The sequence below is a fragment of the Drosophila innubila genome, chromosome X (genome assembly GCF_004354385.1).
Source record: "Drosophila innubila isolate TH190305 chromosome X, UK_Dinn_1.0, whole genome shotgun sequence".
NCBI classification, from domain to species: Eukaryota; Metazoa; Arthropoda; class Insecta; order Diptera; family Drosophilidae; genus Drosophila; species Drosophila innubila.
Window position 1 is genome coordinate 23,518,188 of NC_047626.1, and position 24,634 is coordinate 23,542,821.

General features: G+C 35.9%; 4 protein-coding genes across 6 annotated transcripts; 3 read left to right on the forward strand and 1 right to left on the reverse strand.

Moving 5' to 3' along the window:
- Positions 1 to 8,548: 8,548 nt before the first annotated feature.
- On the forward strand, positions 8,549 to 11,195 carry LOC117788855 (chitooligosaccharidolytic beta-N-acetylglucosaminidase). 3 transcript variants are annotated; one of them, XM_034627763.1, is made up of 3 exons: positions 8,549 to 8,839; positions 9,342 to 10,897; positions 10,955 to 11,195. In XM_034627763.1, exons 1-3 carry the CDS (start codon positions 8,736 to 8,738, stop codon positions 11,134 to 11,136), a joined length of 1,842 nt encoding a protein of 613 aa, XP_034483654.1. In that variant the 5' UTR covers positions 8,549 to 8,735; the 3' UTR covers positions 11,137 to 11,195. The 3 variants fall into 3 exon arrangements, with proteins under 3 accessions (XP_034483654.1, XP_034483663.1, XP_034483673.1); XM_034627772.1 differs by having other exon boundaries at positions 9,348 to 10,897; XM_034627782.1 differs by having other exon boundaries at positions 8,549 to 8,833.
- A 505-nt stretch (positions 11,196 to 11,700) lies between these two features.
- LOC117788906 (palmitoyl-protein thioesterase 1) lies at positions 11,701 to 12,967 on the forward strand. Its single transcript, XM_034627849.1, has 5 exons — positions 11,701 to 12,122; positions 12,182 to 12,340; positions 12,404 to 12,553; positions 12,606 to 12,732; positions 12,795 to 12,967. Exons 1-5 carry the CDS (start codon positions 11,764 to 11,766, stop codon positions 12,918 to 12,920), a joined length of 921 nt encoding a protein of 306 aa, XP_034483740.1. The 5' UTR covers positions 11,701 to 11,763; the 3' UTR covers positions 12,921 to 12,967.
- Positions 12,968 to 13,464: 497 nt separating this feature from the next.
- LOC117788915 (carbonic anhydrase 2) lies at positions 13,465 to 20,815 on the reverse strand. The gene is made up of 4 exons (XM_034627860.1): positions 20,749 to 20,815; positions 14,494 to 15,306; positions 13,795 to 13,931; positions 13,465 to 13,731 (listed from the first exon to the last, which is right to left on the reverse strand). The coding sequence occupies exons 2-4, from the start codon at positions 14,966 to 14,968 to the stop codon at positions 13,591 to 13,593; spliced, it is 753 nt and encodes a 250-aa protein (XP_034483751.1). The 5' UTR covers positions 14,969 to 15,306; positions 20,749 to 20,815; the 3' UTR covers positions 13,465 to 13,590.
- A 1,910-nt stretch (positions 20,816 to 22,725) lies between these two features.
- LOC117788925 (S-phase kinase-associated protein 1) lies at positions 22,726 to 24,289 on the forward strand. Its single transcript, XM_034627872.1, has 2 exons — positions 22,726 to 22,893; positions 23,197 to 24,289. Exon 2 carries the CDS (start codon positions 23,203 to 23,205, stop codon positions 23,689 to 23,691), a length of 489 nt encoding a protein of 162 aa, XP_034483763.1. The 5' UTR covers positions 22,726 to 22,893; positions 23,197 to 23,202; the 3' UTR covers positions 23,692 to 24,289.
- The last annotated feature ends 345 nt before the right edge of the window (positions 24,290 to 24,634 follow it).

Sequence of the window (24,634 nt, forward strand, 5' to 3'; positions counted from 1 at the left end):
GATATAAGGAGTTGATTAAAAGTGACAACTTGAGATTTAAAATTTTTAATTTTCGAAATTTCAAAGGGGGGACCCTTAACATCAAAGTCAATATCTGGTAGAATCTATGGGCAAATATTTTTTTTTAAGAATTTAATAAAACTTCAATGCAAAATGAGTTAAAATGCAAAATAATGATTAAAATTACATTCCGCTTAAAAATCGGTTCAGTTTTAATCAAGTTATGACAGTTTGAAGTTGGTCAGACTTCGGATTTAACCATATTACAAGTCCAAATTTTTATCCAATTTGGCATGATTTTTTACAAAAAAAATGAAAGGTTTCAGAATCAAGTTTAAAGTGTTGCTTTATACTAATTACGATATAAGGAGTTGACTAAAAGTGAAAAGTTGAGCTTTAAAATTTTGAATTTTCAAAATTTCAAAGGGGGGACCCTTAGCATCGAAATCAATATCTAGTAGAATCTTTGGAAAAATATTTTTTTTTAAGAATTAAATAAAATTGAAATGCAGAATGAGTTAAAATGCAAAATAATAATTAAAATGACATTCCGCTTAAAAATCGGCTCAGTTTTGATCAAGTTATGACAGTTTGAAGTTGGTCAGACTTCGGATTTAACCACTTTACAAGTCCAAATTTTTATCCAATTTGGCATGATTTTTTACAAAAAAATGAAAGGTCTCAGAATCAAGTTTTAAGTGTTGTTTTATACTAATTACGATATAAGGAGTTGACTAAAAGTGAAAACTTGAGATTTAAAATTTTGAATTTTCAAAATTTCAAAGGGGGGACCCTTGGCATCAAAATCGAATCTTGGTCGAAAATAATTAAATTTTCTAAAAGAACAAAAACTGAATACAGAACGAATTTAGAGGCCCAATCATGATCAAAATGACATTCCGTTTGAAAATCTATTCAGTTTTGATCAAGATATGACAGTTGGAAGTTGGACAACTCTAGCAACTTTACCACAACTGTACCGGTACAAACGTTTCGGTTTTCGGTTCTTGACAGAGCATTTTCATTCGGTAACGTTTTCAGTTCCGGTACTAAAAATGAAACTGTTAGTTTCGGTTAACGGTTCCGGTACCGGTTACGGTGTTATTCCCTGGTAATTTCAACTTTATGACTAAATGTTGCTTACATAAATACGAACCAGAATAGTACTAATTGACATACAATAAAGTATTTCACGGAATATGATATAATAACCTTCTCGTACTTTATTAACAGATAGCAAAGTACCATTTATTTACTTATCATATTTTATTTATTTGTTTCCTAGTGCTACAAGTAAAGAGTTTACTAATAAATTATATATTGATTTGCAGATTTATATTGGATAGATTTAGTTTGGATTACGTTAAGTTTTATTATGGTACGTTAAATTAATACGTTAAACCCTGTAGCAAAAGATAAGCGCTGTGACATCGACAGTCGGTAAGTAACTTGGCTTATTCTATTTAATCTACGTTATTGTCATAATTGTCAACACCTAGTAATTAATTGTTTATAAATAAAACAGAGCTTTAACAATTCGCCAAAAGCCAAAGACTCATGAAGAGAAGAGAAAAAAAGAGCAGGGGAGAGGATATGTTTATAGGGGCCTTGAACTTGAGCCACAATTGTCAAATAATAAAATATAAAAAAAAAAACAACAACAGTCAAAAAAAGTGAAGAAAAAAGAACAAAACTTAATTAAAACAAAGCCAAGGCAAAATGGCTCACAAGGGCAATGTCGAGGGGTAAATGTTAGTGCAATTAATTAAAAAACTAGATATACCCACACAATCACACACATACACATGCACATACACATACACTCATGTGGCATATGTGAAAAAACAATAACAGCGGGTAAAAAAGCTTGTGATCAATTAAGAGTAGACTAATCAATACCCTGTAATTATTTTGTATTCACTTTAATGATTAATCATTTATTTAGTTTAACCTTACAAATCGATCTGCAGCTGAAATAAATCAAAAATTATTCTTATACATAAATTGGTTTATTTGATTTGGTATTTTTGGCCACCTTTTCAAAATGTAATCCTTATAGATGTTTTGATATCATTATTGTATTTTCAAAAAGTACATTTGACAATTTTCCAGAAATAGTTTGAGCATACCCGACTGCATCTTGAATAAATTAAATTTTTCCATATTTTTGCCTGCTTTTCCAAAAGTTGTCTTCTAAAATGGAGTGTTTGTATTATAATGATTTTTTTGACGATATATTTCTATTAGGAACAAAAAATTAATGAAAATGCAAGGAAAACACTCTAATTCTAGAGATTCAGCTTCTGAGTGACTTAAAAAGCTAAAATATAATTCATACGAAGTAAACAAAAAACATAAAAAACAAATAAAAAATAAACTACTTAATAATTTTAAGTCAAATAAAAGACAATATTAAGATGCATCAATGCACAACATTTCAAAACTAGTTGCATTAAAATATTCCCTCAGGTTTTGTTGAAATCAATGTTTGAACTGTTCGCCGCGATAACGAATTCTGTTTTGAGTCGCATGCGAATGCCTTGGTTTTTTTGTTATTTTCTCGAAAACGGACCATTGACCAAAATTAACCTTAACATCAGTTATAGTGCTAATCAATAGCTGTATATTTCGCCTTTTGTCAACATTTACAATGTTTTGGCAAATTTTTCTCACGCACGAATGTCGCATTCGAACTGAGAGAATTGCCCATATTTATGTTATCTGGTTGCATGAATTAACACAAAGTACAGGGTATACAGCGAACTGTGCACGAATTAGAGAAATCAAAAAAGTTAAACGTGGTGGCTGAGGGCGATTTTTATTCAGATTTCAGTTTCTCCTTTTCTCTTTCGCTTCTTCTTCGGTTTGAATTGAAAACATTTTATGCATTTGATTTAATCAAAAGAGAAATTGAATGCGAATGCGAATACGAATGCAGGCACTGTACAACTGAACAGAGGCATTGAAACCAAATGCAAAATGGCATTCATTCATGCAATTTGCATTGTTTGCGGAACGACAACGAATAGCACGACATGTGCAATAGAAACAGTGACCCGGCCAGGGAGACCCCAGAGCCTATAGACATACCCTCTGCTCCCCACCCCATCCCTCCTCTCACTCCCTCTCCCTTCCTCTATTTCTCTCTCTCTATTCTCCTTTTTGCAACGGCACCTTGCACCGATAGCGGGAATTAAAAGCAATACTAAAACACACACGCTCCAACGATTTGACGAGAGTTAATTAGACCCTGTACTTAAAAACTATAAGGGATCTAATGACTTTGTCTAAAGTGAAATGTGTGCAACAATCAGAATTATGCCTATAAGCATTAGGATTACTTTTTAGTTGAACATTTTAAATATGCTTAAATTTTTAACATATTTATATAATTATAGTGTCAAGAGAAAATGTTGAACTTCTTGACATTTTTAATTATAATTAAAAATATTTTCATTAACAATGTTTCATTGACAATATACTTTTCAATTCTAGTGAAATTACAAATTCATTTCAAAGTAGTTAATTGGGACTGTATCTGGTAACATTTTATACAGTGCCAGATCACCAATTTTTAACATATTTATATAATTATAGTGTCAAGAGAAAATGTTGAACTTCTTGACATTTTTAATTATATTTAAAAATATTTTCATTAACAATGTTTCATTGACAATATACTTTTCAATTCTAGTGAAATTACAAATTCATTTCAAAGTAGTTAATTGGGACTGTATCTGGTAACATTTTATACAGTGCCAGATCACCAATAAATTGTGTTTTAAAACGCCTTAAAAACGTTGACTGTTTATTTGCAATAAACGAGAAGCCCTTTTTATTAGAAAATAACATTTAACAAAATAATTATCAAACCTTGATTTTAAAAAATTTACAAGATAAAAAAAAAATTAAAAAGAAAAAAGAAGAAGAAAAAAGAAGAAAAAAGAAAACATAACGTAGTTAAAACTGTGCAGAACATTTTGTTTTTTTTATTTTAAAATAAAATTTTTAATATTTCTATTTTAATATTTAATTTGATTGTTTTTACAGAACATGTACAGAGTCTCTCCCAGTTGGGCTCACTCTTCTGTAGCCATATCCACTAGCTTTGATTTCATTTACAGGCCATACTAACTGTGTTTAGCCCGTGTCTCTGCTTGGAAACAATAACAACAACAACAGTAACATCAGTAACAACAACAAATAAAAACAATAGGGCTGCATCAAGAGCAACAACAACAAAAATTGTTGAAGCTGTGCATAAAAAGAAAATGGCCAAAAAGCGACTTTGGCAATCGATAACAAACTAGATCGATCAACGATGACAGAATATTCAGCAGAGTTAAATGTTCCTTTATCTTAATGCAGTTATCTTTAATATGGTTATAAATTATTCTACCCTGCCAAGAGGAGGCGTGGCATATCCCATAAAGTATATATATTCCTGATCAGCATCGGCAGTCGAGTCCATAAATCCATGTCCAGCTGCCCGTAGGTTAAAAAAATTAGAATTACAAGAGCAATTTTAAAGCGAGAAATTTAAAATGATATGTATGTTTGTTATGTCAGTGTTGTCCAAATGTAGAATAAAATAGGCTGTAAAATACTTTTTTGTAGCTCATGTGACAAGAAAAACTATTTTATAGCCTACTTTGAAAATCACTGATCTAAGTACCTAAGGAGCTGAATTAGATATCTCGTAGTCGTTTACTCTCGACTAAAGCTTTCTTACTTAATTTTAATGTTAAGAGGTCTTGTGCTTATTAGGCTGATGAGCTACTCATACTTAATTTGACTTTGATTAGCTTGTACTCAACTGTGATTAGCATACTAGCCTTTGCTCTGGATTTGTTTACGATTCCGCTTTGAGCACTGCTGTGATTTATCAGCTATCGATACCTCCGCTCTCTTTGTTTTTGTTTTTGTTGTAAAGTAATTAGAACTTCATTGGCTAATCAACTTTACCATAAGTTGCCGACGCACACATGTGCATGCTTTGGCTGTATGTGTGAAAGGAAATCACACACACACACACACAGACACAACACACATGGACACACGCATTTATTCGTATGTACATATGCACACACATGTGCATTCCGTTCGCTGAACTCAACGTTCCCCCCTCGCTCCCCTTTCCAGTCCTATCTTGTGCCAACTTTTTGCGCTTGCTTTTTGTTATTTTTGTTCTGCTTGGCTTTTTATTTTGTAATTTATTTGCCGTTTTGCATGTAATTTGTTACAGTTTTTAATCTCGCATTGTTCTAAGCAGCCGTTGACTGACAAACTGACGGACAAGCAGACAGACAGACGGACATTTAGGACCTGGCCAGTGGGCGGCTCTTGGAGTGATGGAAGGATGAAGGATGGTGAGGACGCGGCCGCAATGTAATCAACATCATAATCAGTGGCGTCGGCAATGGGGCTAAGTTTGCATTGTCCTGCATTATTGCAGGAGTCGCAGTTTCCTGCTATGTAGTTATCTTCCTCCCTCTGGCCCCTCTCCCACCTTGTCAGAGGTCCAGAGAGGCACAAGAACAGTTGAGAAATTCATTAAGCTCGCACATGTGTGTGCCTAGAGATGGGAAAAGCATGCGTGTAACGTGAGTCACGACTTACGAGTCGATCTTACGATTTATGTGAGAAAAAAAAGACACAAGTCAATATTTAAACAAAAAGTCCTTTTTATATCTAAATATCAATTTAAAGTAATTTTAAAAGAAAATCGATTTTTATTATTCAATATGCGATATAGTTCCGTTTCCAAAAACTTTATCTCGATTTTATTCTGGAGCTTTAACCTATTCAAAATTTAACATTGTGAAAATTTATTATATTTTTTAACTTTTTTAATATTAAACAAACATATTTATTAGTTTGCTTTGCATTTGTGAAATAATCCTTTTATCTCCATTTTGAATGTAAATGCTTATGAAAAAAAAACATAAATTATTTAATGTGTAAATTGTTTAAATAGTTCACTTGAAGAGCTAGCAATTTTTTGTTTTAAGTTCGATATAAATTTATTGAAATCAAAAAAGAACTGAAAGTCGTGCCTTGTATTAAGAAGTGCCTATTTCTAGGGAACTGAGAATTAAGAGTCACCTTTCATAATTACCGTATATTATCTAGGGTCTAGTACGAAGTGCTATCATCACCAGTGTATTTTCAAAGCAACGCCTAGCACATTTTTAATTATTATAATTTTACATACTAACCCACACCCCCACACCCATACCACCACCCACTACCACCACTCTTAAGCGCACTCACACACAAACAGTTGTGCGGCAACTCTGGCAGAGCAACAACAATGGGCCAAGGCGGCGCTTTCGCATAATTCATTTGAAAGCGCACAAAAGCGCACATGAAATTGAAATGAAATTGAAAAACATATAATAATAATAATAAAAAAGAAAGAATAATGAAAAATCTACTCTATATAGATGTGATTGTGTGTTTGTGTGCATGCATGCAGATGTGTAAATGCCGAATACAATAAAAATAATAATCAACAATGCCCTCACACACACACACAAACACACACACACATGAGTTCACATTTCAGTTTTGTGCTTTTTAATTTGCTCTCAACTTATTCTTTCTGAGTTTGTATAATGGATGAGGGTGTAAAATATGTGGGTGATTTACAAAAAAATATATATATATTTAAAAAAAAATAAAAAATTAAGAGCGCTTCACACAAAAACAATCGACTTGTAAGTACCCTGTAAGTAAATTAATTAAAGTTTTAGTTAGAACAAAAAAATTTTAAAAGTTTTATAAATTAAAGAAAATTAGTGAAACCCCCATACTTTTGAAAGTTTTGTTGCTGTTAATGATTGTCCTTTTTGCATATATTTTTTTTAAATCTACTTTTTTGCTTAACAATTCCAATTTTTTTTTTTGCAAATCTAGCTATTTACAGCGGTAAAATTCTGTCCACAGTGCTTCTTAGACCAGAAACATTACTGCCGCATTTTCAAAGTTCAACATACCTCTTATCACAAAATTTGTAAGTACAGGGAATTATATAAAAAAAAAAATGTAAAGAATTAAGTATGCACTGATTAATCAGTAAAGAAAATTGTTCCATTATGCGGTACTTTTGCAGTGATTGAATTGCATGTTGAGAATACGACTTTGATATTAATATATAAATTGGGAATCCCATAATCGCACCCAATCGCATGTGGGGTACAATAAACCCGCTATGATACGAATACGGCATTGGTTTATTCAAAACACTCGCGTATAGCCAATAATTCTCGTCACAACTGTCAGGGGAAAAATGGAAAAGATTTTCTTTACACCATTCGCGCCAATTTGTTATTCTGTCTCTCTTGTGCTACGAGTATCAACCTGTTTTGCATACAAGTGCAGAAATTTCTTTTCGACTTTGTCCATTGACTTTTTTTCACATGCGAATTGGAATATATAGTATTTCTATCAGACTTTATGAGGCTTTCGACTTGCGACTTGCGACTCCAACTCCGACTGCGAAGAAAGTGCAACAAGTGGGGCATAACAGCTTTGTCATGCGGTTGGGATCACAGATCTAAAATACATAATTAATAGGCACTCATAGATACTAATGATTAGAATAAACATCAAACAGAATTAGTATATAAATTGTCAAATCCGATTCACAAATGAATTCGTTGAATAAATTTAATCCAAACTGAACATCAGGTTTAAAATTAGATTTTTAAATTCGCCAATGAAAACATCAAATTGTCGATTTATAGGTTAATATGACATCCATTTTTCATGCAAATTTTCATATTTTGAAAAAATTTAAAATGTGGTTAAAACTCATTTAAGATTTGGTTTTGTTTTTTGTTGCTTGTTGGGTATAATATATAGGTTACACAACCAGTTTAAATGCATTTTGAATTATGGAATTAAATGACTGGCTTAATTCGCGACTTAGAAATTAACGTTTGTATTTATTCACTGATTATTCAGTGGAACTTAAAGTCTCAACTCTTCAAAAAGACGGATTTTTCAAGAACATCAAAAGTTGACACGAATTTGTATATATCTTTTATAGATCGTCTGTAGAATATAGAACTGGTTTGCTTAAAACGATTTGGAACTGCTTGACCCAATTTAGGCTACTTATTGATGTTTATAAATATTTAACAGACCATTAAAAAAGTTTGAAATGAAAGAGCATAAAGACTTCGAACTGATTTTGAAAAGGGGTAACCCAATAGTTGGCTGTTATTGTGGCTACAGTTTATTATCGAGTCGCCCCCATTTGACAGCAGGAAAGCTGCAGCGACTGCGCAGCCGTTGCCCATACGCAACCCCCCACCACACACACCTTTTTATCAAACTGCCAAGCATAACAGTAACAACAAAAATAACAATAACAACAACGTGTGTGATTTTGCTCTTTGGCTCTGCCGATACCCAGGCAACGGCAACGCTTCAACGCCGACGTCGACGCCAACGCCAGAGCACGCTGTCAACGCGCGATAAGCTGGTCTTATTTTTAGCATTTAATTTAGTTTCAGTTTGGGTTTAGTACTGCGCCCATCTGCATGTGTCGTTGCCGCTGACACTGCATGTGGAATTCACCAAATATTTCCACATATTTTTTTCTGTTTTTGTTGCGTTCTTCTTTTTAACTTGTATTCAATTTGCGTTGATTCGATAACTGCAGTTATTGGCAGCTCAAATAAAATTTACACGGCATACAGGTCAAACGGTTAGAATAACTGCACAGCATGCAGTTTAACCGTTACTCTGCTTGCTGTTATCTGACGCTGTTGCTTAGCGCAGCAGCAGCGAGCTCAGTCGCCGACGACAGCAGCGAGAGCGAGAGCAACAGGTTAGTGCAAAAAGGACAAATAACATGCTATTAACAGCAGCTGTCAAAGGAGCTAACAGATGACTTAGCGTAAGCTTTACTAATGGCAACTGTTAAAGAAGTCTAAGATGTTAAATCGGACAGTTAAGTTTGCCGGCATCGGATCATTAGGAAAAATCTTTAACAGCAGCTATTAAGGAAGTCAACAGATGACTTGACAAACCGTTTTTTAACAACAGATTTTGGAATCGCCTGTTTCTTGAAGAGCTTAAATAACAGCAGCTGTTAAAAGAACCATTTCTAGAATGTAAGGTCAGCATGTTAAGTTGGCTGCAACGGATCATTTAACGATAATTCATTATCAAAGTCAATTTAAATTCGAGTAGCATCAGTTAAAATAAAAACAAAAAAGCTCTTGAGGTACAGCGTAAGATACTTGAGGAAATATAAGCACTTAAAATATAAATGCGCACTTGATTGCACACTACAAAACGTGCACTTTGCATTTTTTTGTTCGCACTAATTTCAGCAAATGGTACTGCGACTCGACAGATCTCTGTCTGCCGGAAGGAGAGCTCCCGCCAAAAGGGGGCAGCACCCGAGCACAGCAACTATTTGAAAGTCAGCGGGATTGTCGACTGTCTTGTGGAAAATATGGTTCAATTTGGCCAATGCCCACCGGGGACTGCAGCCTGTCGCATGATCGTGTGCACTTTGATCCCTGGAAGGTGCGTTTCAATGTCGTGGCGCCCAATCCCGTGACGACACAGTTTCTGCGCGAGACCAATCGCCTGTTTGTGAGTAACCTGTTGAAGGAGTGCACGAGGAACTGCACGCTGACCAGCAGCAAGGAGGTGCTGGTGAAGGCGACGGTCAATGATAGCAGTCTGCTCCTGGACTGGACCACAGATGAGAGCTACATGATGGTGGTGCGCACCACGGACACCGCAAGCTTTGTGGACATCAAGGCCTCGACGGTTTATGGAGCACGACACGCCTTTGAGACGCTCAGTAACCTGGTCACGGGCAGTCTCTCCAATGGCTTGCTCCTTGTGAGTGCGGCAAGGATCCATGACAGTCCGGTGTATCCTCATCGCGGCCTGCTGCTGGACACGGCACGCAACTTTGTCCCATTGCGTTATATTCGGAGCACTCTCGACGCCATGGCGGCATCCAAGTTGAATGTATTGCACTGGCATGTGGTGGACACACACAGTTTCCCGCTGGAAATCACACGTGTGCCGGAGATGCAACGCTATGGAGCGTACTCCACAGGCCAGACCTATTCCCGCTCGGATGCAGTTAACCTGGTGAAGTATGCACGTCTGCGTGGCATACGAATTATCCTGGAGATCGATGGTCCCTCGCATGCGGGCAACGGTTGGCAGTGGGGACCCTCGGCGGGATTGGGCAACATGTCCGTTTGCCTGAATCGCACTCCGTGGCGCAGTTTTTGCGTCCAGCCGCCGTGTGGTCAACTAAATCCCCTCAACGATCACATGTACCGCGTACTCAAGGAGATACTCGAGGATGTCGCCGAGCTGGGTGCTCCCGAGGAGACCATACACATGGGCGGCGATGAGGTATACGTTCCCTGTTGGAACCACACCGAGGAGATCACAAGTGAGATGAAGAGCCGTGGCTACGATCTCAGCGAGGCAAGCTTTCTCCGCCTTTGGTCACAGTTCCATCAGCGCAATGTGGAGGCCTGGGATGAAATCACCCGACGCATGTATCCCAACATGAAAGATCAAAAGCCGGTGATCATCTGGTCGAGTCGTCTAACCGATCCTCAGCACATTGAGCAGCTGCTGCCCAAGGAGCGCTTTATCATCCAGACCTGGGTCGGTGCTCAAGATTCGCTCAATCGGGACTTGTTGCAACGCGGCTACCGTTTGTTAATCTCCACCAAGGATGCCTGGTATCTAGATCATGGTTTCTGGGGGAGCACCAACTATTACAGCTGGCGCAAGGTCTACGACAATGTGTTGCCCATTGCTCGAGGTGGAGGTCAGGTGCGTCAGGTGCTTGGCGGCGAGGTGTGCATGTGGAGCGAGTATGTCGATCAGAACTCACTGGGTAAGTCGCATCCCGGACAATCTCCCAGATGTACTTTTAATTGTTGTCCCTTTGCAGAGCCTCGCATCTGGCCAAGAGCTGGCGCCGCTGCCGAGCGTCTGTGGTCTAATCCCAAGTCGGCAGCGTATTTGGCTCAGCGGCGTTTCTATCGATATCGGGAGCGTCTCATTGCCCGTGGCATTCATCCGGATGCTGTGATACCCCATTGGTGTGTGCTGCACGAGGGACAATGTCTTTAAAGGATTACCCCATGCCTTATTGTATTTCTTTTTTATCTGATTATAAACACACTTACATATTTAATTTGTATAATTTATGGGTCGCAAGAAAACCGTACTTATTTAGCGACAATAATAGCGAGTAGTTTTGAAGCAGTTCAATTTGAAAAGTTGCGCCATAACATCAACTGTCAGTCGTGATGATACCTTAACGATATTCATAATATCGATAACAATTCGGGTATTATTTAAAACATACTGAAATAGTTCGGGGCGAATGGCAAAAATTGCTAAAAGTGCTAGCAGTCTGTTATTAACAGCACTAAGCAAATAACATTTGCTTAGTGTTGACAGTCATCTGTTTTATTTTATAGCTAATTCTGGCCGTTTTCCCAGTTAGATTTAGCAAATAGATTTTGATTTGTAAGACAAACAACTGTCTAAAAAAATTAAAGAAATTATGAAATTCAAAATTATATGAATTTTGACTCACAATTTCAGCAATTTTTCTGATACTTTTCAGCCAGAAACCGTTTTTTTCTAAAAAGTTGGCAGCACTGCTGGCAGCGCTATATGAAAATATGAAAACAAAGAAACCGGCGCGATTCTAATAACAACTTTGAGGTCAATAAAGTCAGAAACAGCAAAATGCGATTACTTAGCTGTGCGGTTTATTTAATGCTTTGCTGCATGACCTTTGGCCAAGTCAGTGTACAGGATGTCGAGGGCAGTGGAAATGTACTGCCTGTGGTTCTGTGGCACGGCATGGGCGACACTTGTTGTTTCCCCTTCAGTCTTGGAGCCATCAAAAAGCTGATCGAGGCGCATACAAATGGCACCTACGTGCGTTCTCTGGAAATAGGCGGAAATATTGTGCTGGACTATGAGAGCGGTTTCTTTATACATCCCAATAAGCAGGTGGACTATGTCTGCAAGCAGCTGGCACGGGACGAAAAGCTAACCAATGGTTATAATGCCATTGGATTCTCCCAAGGCGGGCAATTTCTGTAAGTCTGACAGCTATTGCGTAGTTTAGTTACATATCTATGAATTGTTATTCCTGCAGTCGCGCCCTCGCACAACGCTGCCCAACTCCGCCAATGCGCACACTCATCAGTCTGGGCGGACAGCATCAGGGCATCTTTGGTCTGCCAAAGTGTCCAACACTCAAAGTCAAAAGCTGTGAATATATCAGCAAGCTGCTTAACTATGCTGCCTATGAGGAGTGAGTACTTTCCACAACATCAGTATACTATATATCAACTCCATAATGTGTGCTCTCTCACAGTCGTGTGCAGGAGGGACTGGTCCAGTCCACCTACTGGCATGATCCGCTGCACGAGAACACCTATCGACTAAAGAGCAGCTTCCTGGCGGATATCAACAACGAGCTGTACATCAATGAACGCTATTCCGAGAATCTGAACAAGCTTAAAAAGTGACCAAAGTCTTTTCATATATGATCCATGCTAATTTCATTCTTTTCATAGACTTGTCTTGGTCAAGTTCCTCAACGACACCATTGTGCAGCCCAAGGAATCGCAATGGTTTGAGTTCTTTGAGCCTGGTCAGGATCAGCACATACTTCCGCTCAATCAGAGCAAAGTCTATAAGAATGTAAGCCAGCTTATTAAATATTATTATTGTAAATTCACTGCGTATATCATTATTAACTATAGCTCGGTTTGGATTTGATGAATGAACGCAAAAGGCTGCAGTTTCTCAGTGTTGAAGGTGATCATCTGGCCATATCCACAGCATGGTTCTTAGAGCATCTGGTGCCGTTGCTGCTAGAAGTTCATTAAAAACCACAACCCAGAGCGATAATGATGCGGGGGGCAAACAAAGAAAAGCTTTACTACCATCTATATATAAATATATATATATATATATATGTATATATATATAGCTGATATACGCACGATATGTAATATATATATGTGCATACACATACATACATATATATAATTATTAGTAATTTTGATATTCCGTTTTGCATACAAAATTTTTTTACCTTATTTTAATGTTTATACATATTTCAAGTGTGGTTTGTGTTTATGATTGTAAATTTAATATGTATTTAATATTTCCGGGAAGAAATATTTAATATGCAAGGCAACCTTGTGTTCCGACACTAATATGATATTATCGCTACCATATCAATTACATACATACTATACTGTTCATATATAAGAATATATATATATATTATGTATATAGAGCTATATGTACATGAGGCAATTTAACAAAAGCTTATCGACAACCATAGAATTATAGGATTTACACTTGACAATAGATTAAAGATTACAGTAATAATAATAGAAAAAAATAATAAAACAAACTGATAACCAAGAATCCCAGCATTGAATTCCTTTTTTTTACATTTTAAGCAGTGAGTGAGTTTGGTGAGGATTAGGATTTTTCTTTTCACTTTTCTTTTTTTTGGTAGACGATGCATCGAAATTAGCAAGCACATCATAATTTGGACTTTGTATTTGTGTTGCGGGCGAAAAAGATTTCCGGATCCTTGTGTGGATGCTGAATCTCCCGGTAATTGTTAACTATTTTCTTGGACTCATCTTTGGGGCACGATTGCAGATTACGAAACACGCTGACCTGAAATGGTAATAAAGACATTAGTTTCATTGGATATTTGAGTTGTAGATTTATCCGACTTACCTGGCCACGAGACACGTAGATGGGCGTCCTGTATATTATCCACGTGACACTTTCAAAGTACGGCGCCGTTGTCAGCGAACCTTTGTATGTATAATAATGTTTGCTCAACTCCTGCAGACCGATCCAAGACAGGCAATCTATGAAAGAATAACAATTAAAAGGGGATTTAAAGGGGAATGCGACATTTAGGAGCAGACGGGACAGACCCCATCCATTTTTTGTTTGTATATACTAAAGATCTATTAAAATTGCTACCAATACTCACATTATTATCAATGGATTTTAAAATCCAACTATAAATAAAAGCATACTTTTTGGCGCTTGCTTTGTTTAAAACTTAAAACAGCCATAAATAGCGTTAAATGTATCTGATCTTGATGTGATTTAGAAGGTTAATAGAAATAAATACAAGAAAATAATAAGAGAAGTCTGTGAGCTGTAAACTGATCAAGAATATAAATACTTCCTACCTCCTTGCTTCTGTTACAAACATTCCAACGAACGCAATATAACCTTGCTCTACAAGTAAAGGGTATAACAAAACAAATTACAATTGCAATTGAAAAGCACAATCGGATAATTTACTCAAAAGTTATTTAAAAAACAAACTGATTGTTATCAAAATTTGCATAATAAATACAGAGTTTAATTAGGGTCGAGCACACTCGACTTTAGCCTTGTTTACTAGCGTTAACTTACCCGAATCGAGGGACGCACTCGTGTGTATCTTTTGGACAATGCGTATGCCTTCGGTGATCTTTTTGAACTCGGGACAGTCCTTGTCGCCGCAGGCTTGTATAAAGAATGCCACGACCGCAAGTCCATCGGGTTTATTTTTGGCCTCGGCAAAGTCCTTATACTTGGCATTATAGTGGACGGCATGCGCCTCCATGGAATACTTCATGCCCTCCAGCGTGTGCTCACAACCAGACTCATCCGAGTCGGACCAATGGAAATGCAGTTGCTCAAACACATATTTATTTGTATCGAGTCCTCCACCAATAATATACGGCTGTTGTTTCCGTTTGCTAAAGGTGACCATGGCGGAGGTGCCAGTGTTTTGGACACGGGCAACGCCAACGGGCTCCCAATGCCCATGATATTCGAGGGGATCAACATCGTCGATATGCTCGATGGCACGATTGCTTATCTCAATGGGCGACTGCACGGGCATGCTGTGTAGTCTTCGTATACGTATACGTATTCGTCTTCGACTTCGTCTTCGTCTTGGTGTTGGTGTTGGAGCTGGAGTTGCTGGAGCTGAGCTACCTTATGTTATGTGCGCTGCGTTCAAGTATTTCTTCTTCTTCCTCAGCTTGTAGACACGCCCGCGATCGGCACCGCTGGCGTCCTCCAAGTGCTCGGCTAACAAAAGTGGCGCTTGCGGCGGCGACGTCGTGATGGCGACTGTTCTTCTCGACGCCGGCGTGTGTATGGAAATGTGACGGCTCTGACCCAGGGCCGTTCAGTTCAGTTCAGTTCAGTTAGCTTTCAGCAATGGCTTTTAACTGCCTGAAACGAGAGCAGAAAAAACGATTAAAACGGTAAAAACAATAAAAAATCGAGCATGAAAAATTTCTCAAATGAAAAATGAAATGAAACTGAAACTGAAATTGAAATCAATTAAATGCTTCAACGTGATGCTTGCGTGACCAGGACAAGCGACAGAAACAAGAAGAGGAAGGAGCAGCTCTCCTGTTTGCAATTGAAATCGACACCTTTTAAATGCAGCATGCATTAAACCCCTTTTCCGTTTCCGCTCCCCTTTCCAGTGCCTGCTCTTGGCCATATTTGATTAGCCATTTGAGACATTGAAGGTGCGTGCATGTCGTTGTCAATATCAAAGTCAACTTGTGCTTTGTGTCAACTTTGCGCAATTCTCTCTTTAAATATTCAAGTCTCAAAACGACTTCACTTGTCGTGTTTACAATCCTTCTTGATGATACTTCCCCCCTTTTTTTCCACCCTCTGAGCTTGACAATTGCATTATATATCGATTTGCTATCTAATTGCCTCTTTTTAAATATTTTATAAACAACAATAATTGATGACCCTACGCCTATATAACTTGTGGTATTTCAAATAACAGTTGCATGTCTTTACTGAATTGTTTACAATTCAAATAAGTGCTTTAGTCAGTCCAGTCTCGTAAGTCTTGTCGCTTATCAATTACTTACAGCTAACAAATTGATTCATTTCAATAACAACTTAATTCAATTATCGTTTTAACCGTTCTTCAACAAAGACATTAACATTTTCAAATTAAAGCAATTGAGAGTCAAATTTGTAGTAAAAAGAAAACTGTTAAATATATCAGTTAGGAATGCTTATTTAGTTACACACCTCGTGTAAGATTACTAAGATGCTCTTTTATCATACAAAATTAATTAATTAAAAAAAAATGATTTCCAAAGGCAAACATATCAACAATCTTGAATTAATTGCTATATTACTTGACTAATTTTATTCGAAACTTTTGTTCATATTATTGTCAAATTAAAATTAGATGTAAGATATATTTTAAACTGTTTGTATAAGACATTTATTGTTAAGAATAAAGTTTAATTGGGTGAGTTTAAAGTTTAATTACTTTAATAATTGTTTACACAACACTCGAGAGCTCTTGAACGACTTAAGATTGATACCGAATGCATTTTCTTATAAAGTGTTTTTGTTTTAACAACCTTCCAAAACGATAACATCAACTTTTATTTTTCGATTAAAATTTCTTTTTCGGTTTTCCAGATTTTTTGCATAGAACCTTATCAATTATATCAAATAATTTATTTGCACGTTCGTTGAAATAGAGTTTTCTAGTAAAGCAATCATATACTTTAGAGAAATTAACAATTGTTCCAAGCAATTAACAAGTGCTTATGTCAGACTCTAAAGAGTTGGTCATAAAGCATTTCTTTATAGCCACGAGATTATACTAATGCTTCTAGAACTTATACGGCTTAATATATACACACAAATATGATTTTAATTGGCATTTATACAATCCAGAAAATTCAAGCGACAGCTGAAATTGCAAAGCGCCAACTAAAAGTTATCGCTAATGGCCCGATTTTCAACGAAAGTTCGGGGCGGGACAAGGTTGCTTAGGTTAGACTACAGTAGGTGTACTTGATGCCTTAGCTGGACTCTAAATTTACGACAGATACTGATAACGAGGTTGAGTATTTCATGTGATAAGCCAAGACGGCCATCGGCATTTATATCGTCTGATGTTTCCGTCAAGTCATAGTCAATCAATTAACTTAACTAATCGAATAGACCATATCGATATGCACTATATAGACATATATATATATGAATATTGATATATACACTATGTATATATCAACCTCTTGTGGGCGTGTCGTATGGCCTTGTGTTTTTCAACCATATCGTTTGTCTTGATACAAGCACATGTCGAATATTTGATAACTTATCATTATACATACATTTAGCATCTAGATTTCAGAGCCAGTGCACCAAGATTACAACCAGGTTTTATCAGTTGCCAAATGCGTCACGTGGCACATCCAACATTGAAATATTTTTTATTATTTGCTGATGCACATGTCCAAAATTGCGATAAATAAATATGTATGTTTTTAATCTAGTTCCAGATAGTCTGACTAATTTATCAAATTGATTTCTCATTGTTAAACTGTTTAACTTATTGGAGAACTCACTGGATTTGAGACAACTTTTAAATTTATGATCGAAAAGCTATCTAGATTCTGGAAGCGTCTTTTTATTTTGATTTTATCCATCCATTCTTTTATCTTGATTTCTTTCGTGTTATCCTTTTTATTAAAGTTTTCGGATTGTGTACTCAAGCATATATCGCAGAATTTTTATTGAAAAACCAACCAGATTCACCTATTCTTCAATAAGAACAAAACAGTAGAATTTACTTTTTTTTTTAGTTCTTCTTAGTTTTCATTCTTCTGCATGATATTCTTTAACAAAACATAAAAGAGACATTCTTAAATTAATAAAAATCACCATTCAGATTTGGTATTAATTGTTTTCTTCTCTTTTCCTTGGCTTTCTTTCTTCCTCTTATGCTCATTCTTTTGAGACAGTTACAAATTGATCAAGATGTTTAATTAATTGAAGCCTTGAGATTCATTCCTGCATTCTTCTTGGCACAGACTAAAATCGATCTAGAGATCGAATCAGCTATATATCTCATTGTTTTCTAGAAGACTTACTCCATTTATAGTAAATAAAAAGGCATCTGACAGAAGAAACCAAATACCTTCCATAAGTTCTTATCTTATTTCCTGCTAATAAACAAAACATAAAGAGACATTCTTAAATTAATAAAAATCACCATTCAGATTTTGTATCAATTGTTTTCTTCTCTTTTCCTTGGCTTTCTTTCTTCCTCTTATGCTCATTCTTTTGAGACAGTTACAAATTGATCAAGATGTTTAATTAATTGAAGCCTTGAGATTCATTCCTGCATTCTTCTTGGCACAGACTAAAATCGATCTAGAGATCGAATCAGCTATATATCTCATTGTTTTCTAGAAGACTTACTCCATTTATAGTAAATAAAAAGGCATCTGACAGATGAAACCAAATACCTTCCATAAGTTCTTATCTTATTTCCTGCTAGTTTATTACAGAAAACTTCTTTGTGATCCAGCTAAAAATTCCAAGTGTAGACTTGGAAAATTTATTAAAAAATTCATCATACTCATCTGGAAAGTTAAGTGTTTGGTTATTCAGTTAAATTTTAAGAAGTTTTTTTTAACTTCTTAAAGCTATTACAGAAGTATTGACATGTCAAACATATATAGTAGTCAGTTATATGCACCTATATCTTGGTTAGATATAAGAGTTTTATCACCTGTGTCCATTATCATAATTATTATGGAAAAAAGACCAGTTCAATGGGCATACCGAGATAAGGCAGCACGTTTTGAGTTAGATCTATGTATCTACATATATGTATAACGATATAGTTATGGAACATGAAGAGTAGGAATTGAAGTGGCTACCACTTGATGTTTGGGATACGTCAGAGCAATGAGGTCATGTGACGCCAGTTGAGCAGTTTGTTTTCAGCCTGATTGATGGATGGGATAATTCAGAAAATGGTTTCAAAAGAACAAAAATGAAAGAGAGAGAATGAGAGAATGAGAGAAAACCATGGCCATGGTTTGATAAGACTTGAGTTATCATTTTCCAGATGTATGCGGGTACATTTGACTCTCACTGTGACCGTGTAATTACTTAAGTGCGCGTAAATGCTATGATAAACCTTATCGCCTGTATCAATGTTGGAATAGCCATGTAAACGAAAATAAAACAATGAATACAAAGAGAGAGAAAGAGAGACGGAGAGTGAAAGCCAACTGAGTGACTATATATGCATATTACCTACATATACACATGCATATTTGTGTATGTGTGTGTGTGTGTGTGTGTGTGGAGTACTATTGAAAGCTGTCTCGACAGAGCCAAGAATAGAACCTGTAACCTGGAAGTGGCATTGGCATGCAAATTTGCCAGGTCGACTACGCAATGACCTCATCCATTAAGCATGCGTTATGTGAAGAAGCAACAGGAGCAACAAATATAACAACAACACAAATCGACCAAATAACTCAAATTAAGGGTTTGGGGCTGCACTTGTGTTGTCATCATTGCAAGATGTAAAATACCACTTTTTCAGAAAAAAAAGAGATAAGAAAAAGATTATTTATCACGCTTAAATAAAATATTTTATCAATTTCACCTATGTATATATTTGTTGGATTAATGGTAATATTTATATTTGGTCTTAACGAGCTGAATTTAAAAATGGCTCTTAACAATTTTACAGTATCAGTAACATAATCAGATTTCCTAAATATTTTTGTTGCAATTAAATATTCGAATACCTCAATTATACTATCTTTGATTGTCCGATATATTGGTTTTCTTTTGAATGGAAACGTAGTAAATAAATTTAAAAAGCTTCAACAAATTTTCAAACGAAATAGCTAAGTCTAGCTACAAAATAGCTTAAATGGCAACACTGGGTTGAACAACTATGCGTATGGCCTGTAAGGGGGCAACACTAGATGGCGCCACACTATCAGCAAATGCAATCGCAATTAATTGCTGCAAACATTGCAGTTATCTAATATACATTTTTAATGAATAAAATGCAATTTAAATATTTAATTGCAGGCATTATTTAAGGTACAATTTTTTATCAGCTGTTCGTTTGTTTACTGCTGGCAGTCACTGTGTGAAAGCCTGTTAAAACAGGGTATAACAAATGTTGATGTTTGACAGCTGTTTTTGTTGCTGTTATTATTGCTGCTGCTGCTGTTGCTATTATTATTATTGCTGTAGTGGTTGTTATTGTTGTTGTCGTTCTGCTCGCTGAGCAAATCAATAATTTAGTGCCAAGTGCAGGGTCACCCCTCCATACACACACATCTGACCTTCGTACGGCGTTAAGAGAGCGAGCGAAAGCGAATAAGAGAGAAAGAGGAGGGGATACGCAAATAGTGAAGCCGGGCTGGAAAATGTGATTAGCAATTGTATTGGACAGGGGAGGGGTGACGAAGAAGGTCAGATTCTATTGCCCTATTGCCAATTCATTTTACACCTTGCCCTCAGCGTTTTAATTTTGAAGCGCAATTAAATTGCTTGCAGTCACTGTCACTGTTGTTGTTGTTGCTGTTATTGTTGCTGTCACTGCCGGCTTGCGCTGCCGTTGTTGTTGTTTTATTTTTTTTGTGCAGACAGACATTTTTAATAACTGTGATGTCTGACAAACACACATTTACATATATATATATACCTACATGTACATATGTATGCACATATTAATATATATTTGTATGTCAAGTAGATAACTGCACACAAACATAAATACAACACACATATATGTACATATAAATACATATATACAATTGTACATTTGTATACATGTATCATCATATTGTTGGTATTTACCTGTTGATTTTGATTTGCTTTTGCTTTTGCCTTTGCACTTAATTGTCGCCGTCGTTGTCGGCCTAAGTTCGGTAATTATCTATTATACGGTTCTCATCTCAAAAAAAAAAAAAAAAAAAACCACAAATAGGGGTGATTTATGATGAATTTATCAGTAAAATTAGTTTGGGGACTCACTTGGTTTATTTTAAAAAATCTTTGAAGTTTTCATACAAAATTAAATTTTGCATGGCTGTTTTGTGCATTTTGTCACTACTTTGTCCGTTTACCAACACTACTTTTGTAACCAAATCTGGTTAAGTTACTAATTTTGACGCGATTTATAACCGTTTACCAACACTACTTGAACTGGTGTTTAAATGTTGCCGTAACTTTAAATTAATAAAATATTTAATTAGTTAACCGCATATTTCTTTTTAAAATATACCATCTGCAGCTTCTGCGTCATCATCGTTTTCCCATGAGGATGTGAAATATATGTAGCAAAATTTTTTAAAAAAATCGCGCGATTTTTTTAAAATTTTTGCCTGCGGCGCTTTTTCACCTTATCAACTCAGCTCATCTAAATGGACATATTCATCTATGACCACCTCTTTGAAGGGTTGTAAAGCCTTCCAATGGCCATAAACCCCTCATGGATCCTATCCGTGACATGTTTAAACTTCAACTTTTCACTGAGTATTACGTTGTGACTCCGCAAGAAGTCTAACAACTCACTTTTAATGAGTCTAAGAAACTGTCTCGCAGTAACATCACAACCTGTGCACGACATTTTATAAAATTAAAGCTTTCTGCACGATTCCGTTATATATAGTGTTGGAAAACGACTAGAAATCAAGGAGTCAAAATTAGGTACTTACCCAAATTCGCTTACAAAAGTAGTGTTGGTAAACGGGCAAAGTAGTGACAAATTGCACAATACAACCATGCAAAATTTAATTTTGTATGAAAATTTCAAAGATTTTTAAAATAAACCAAGTGAGTCCCCAATCTAATTTTTACTGATAAATTCATCATAAATCACCCCCTATTTGTGGTTTTTTTTTTTTTTTTTGAGATGAGAACCGTATAATAGATATTTACCCTAAGTTCAATTTTAAAAAATAAACTTTAAACGGCTAGAAATAATTTATGCAAATGCAAAAAAAAATGTTCACAAACGCCCGCACAATTTTCTTTATTTTTGTTTTCTTCTTGTGGTTTTTATATACTTATGTGTGTGTACATTTATATTATGGAATCGCAACAACTATTACCGCATTGCCAGCAAATGCGTACGCAGTGAAATTCCGATTTAAAAAAAAAAACTATTCGATCAGCGAGGACAAGGGACAGCGCAGTGTTGACAAAAACTGAGAGCAACAAAACTGTATTGCAGTGCTGCCAAATTTTTAAGGGAAAAATATCTGTTACTGGCTGAAAACATCAGAAAAATAGCTAAAATTGCGATGCAAAATAGCTAAGAAACTAGCCAACTTCTTGGCACCCACCGAGACGGCACAGCTGATTTACAAATAATGTAGTTTGATTTAATAGTCGTGTCTCAACAAAAACAAATTGGCAAAGTTAGATAAAATTGTTAATTTTTTGGCAAACAAAAAATACACATCCAAAAACTGCGCTCCGTTTGCAAGTTTTGAACGTGTGTTAGCTATCGATAACAGCAAATAATAGTATTTTTAACCCAACAGGGTTGCTAAAATACCAAATCGTTTGTGATTATAATCGATATATAAATTTATTATTGTATTTTCATTATTAAAACGCAAGGTGTTAAAATTATCAAACGATCTGAAAAATTAATTATAAATTATTAAAGAAACTAGCTCGTTCTATTTTTCGATCGTCTGTGAAGCTCAAAGGTTTGATAACTTTTGTTTGCATACAGCAGCCATTTCGTTTATCTATCTTTATATTTCTAACGAAATTTGCTGATATTTGACTTATCGATTACACTTGCATATACTACATATTTATCGCACAACGCAACGTAATTTCGGTCTTGTATTTTTCGCTACAGAGTAAAAATTAATTTATAATTCGTAGTCAAGTTAATTGCGTGATTCATCAGGGCAAAAACGCAGGAAACCAAACAACCACGTTTTTGCAAATAATTGTCAGCCTTTCGAGTTAATTTAAATCGTGGTAAGTAAGTGTGCATTATAAGTGCGTGATTGAGGCAAAAATTTAACATGAGACGCCATGTCCAAAATTCAATACATACGTACATATGTATGCATGTGTGCTTGTGTATGTACATTCACTGGAGTGCAGGAAATCATAGAAAAATAGTACACATTGTATTAAATAGATATGTATGTACATACATATTTATGAAATGCCTTTGTTATGTACCATACATATAAATACAAACACACACACATGCAATACAGACAACCGCCATGCTCTTTGTGTTTTCCCCAAATAAGATTGTATCTTTTGTTTCAGATCAATATGCCGACCATCAAATTGCAGTCTTCGGATGAGGAGATTTTTGATACCGATATACAAATTGCCAAGTGCTCTGGAACAATTCGCACCATGTTGGAGGATTGCGGCATGGAGGAGGATGAGAACGCCATTGTGCCATTGCCCAATGTGAACTCCACAATTTTGCGCAAGGTCTTGACCTGGGCCAATTATCACAAGGATGATCCCCAGCCAACCGAGGACGATGAGAGCAAGGAGAAGCGTACCGATGATATCACATCCTGGGATGCCGATTTTCTTAAAGTCGATCAGGGCACACTCTTTGAACTGATTTTGGCCGCCAACTATTTGGATATTAAGGGCTTGCTGGAATTAACCTGCAAGACTGTCGCCAATATGATCAAGGGCAAGACTCCAGAGGACATACGCAAGACATTCAACATCAAGAAGGACTTTACTCCCGCCGAGGAGGAGCAGGTGCGCAAGGAGAACGAATGGTGTGAGGAGAAGTAGATTGGATTGGATTGGATGGAAAATCGAAAATCGGCAGGACGATGGGGGATGGGGAGGACGCACTGTGGCTTCTTTTGTCACCCGCTAGTTTTGGAAGGCTTCGTTATTAACATGATAAAAACAAAATAACTACAATATAAATAAACTAAAATGATGAAATTCGTGTTCGCAAGAAAAACGAATTTGCTTAATCAATTACGTATTAAATAAGACTACAGAATCTCCATTCCGATTTGAAGGATTTCTCCATTTACATTCGGATATTGTTCTGAAATACATAGTTCGTTTTTGGTTTCAATTCGACACATTTGGGATAAACAATTTTTGACCAGCATTCTTTAGATGTATGAGATCAGACATCATTGAAATTCGGAAAATTAGTTAATTTTTTCAAAAACTCAACATATGTTTGAGTGGGAGTCAATACATTTGCCAGATATGTTTTCAGAAAACATGTATTGAAATGTGAAAAAATTAAGGAAGTTAAAAAAGGCCGAACAAAATTTATTTCGGTCATTAACAAAATAAAATTTAAGTTGAGTTGAATGTAAGAATTTTAAGACTTTTTTCAAGTATCAATAAATAAGTACGTAATATATCAGCTGAGTATCAAATTTTGTTTTGAAGGACTTAATAATAAAACAAAAATTGATGTTAGTTTAAAAGAACAGTTTAAAGTCGGAAATATATGTAGTTGTAGCACAAGTATTGAAAAAAAAATGGACAAAAGTTATTTATTTGCTTGGATTACAACGTTTTATTATTTATTTCTCTGGTTTGAGTGCATTGTTGCCTTACTTCTCTATCGTTCTGTCTCTTTCTCACGTTAGCTCGCTCTAAAAGCGGCTATCCTTTTCTTTTTCAATTTTTACTTTTCATATTGCATTTTGTTATTGTTAACGCATTAAGTTGTTATTTTTAATTTTTTAATTTTATTAAATTG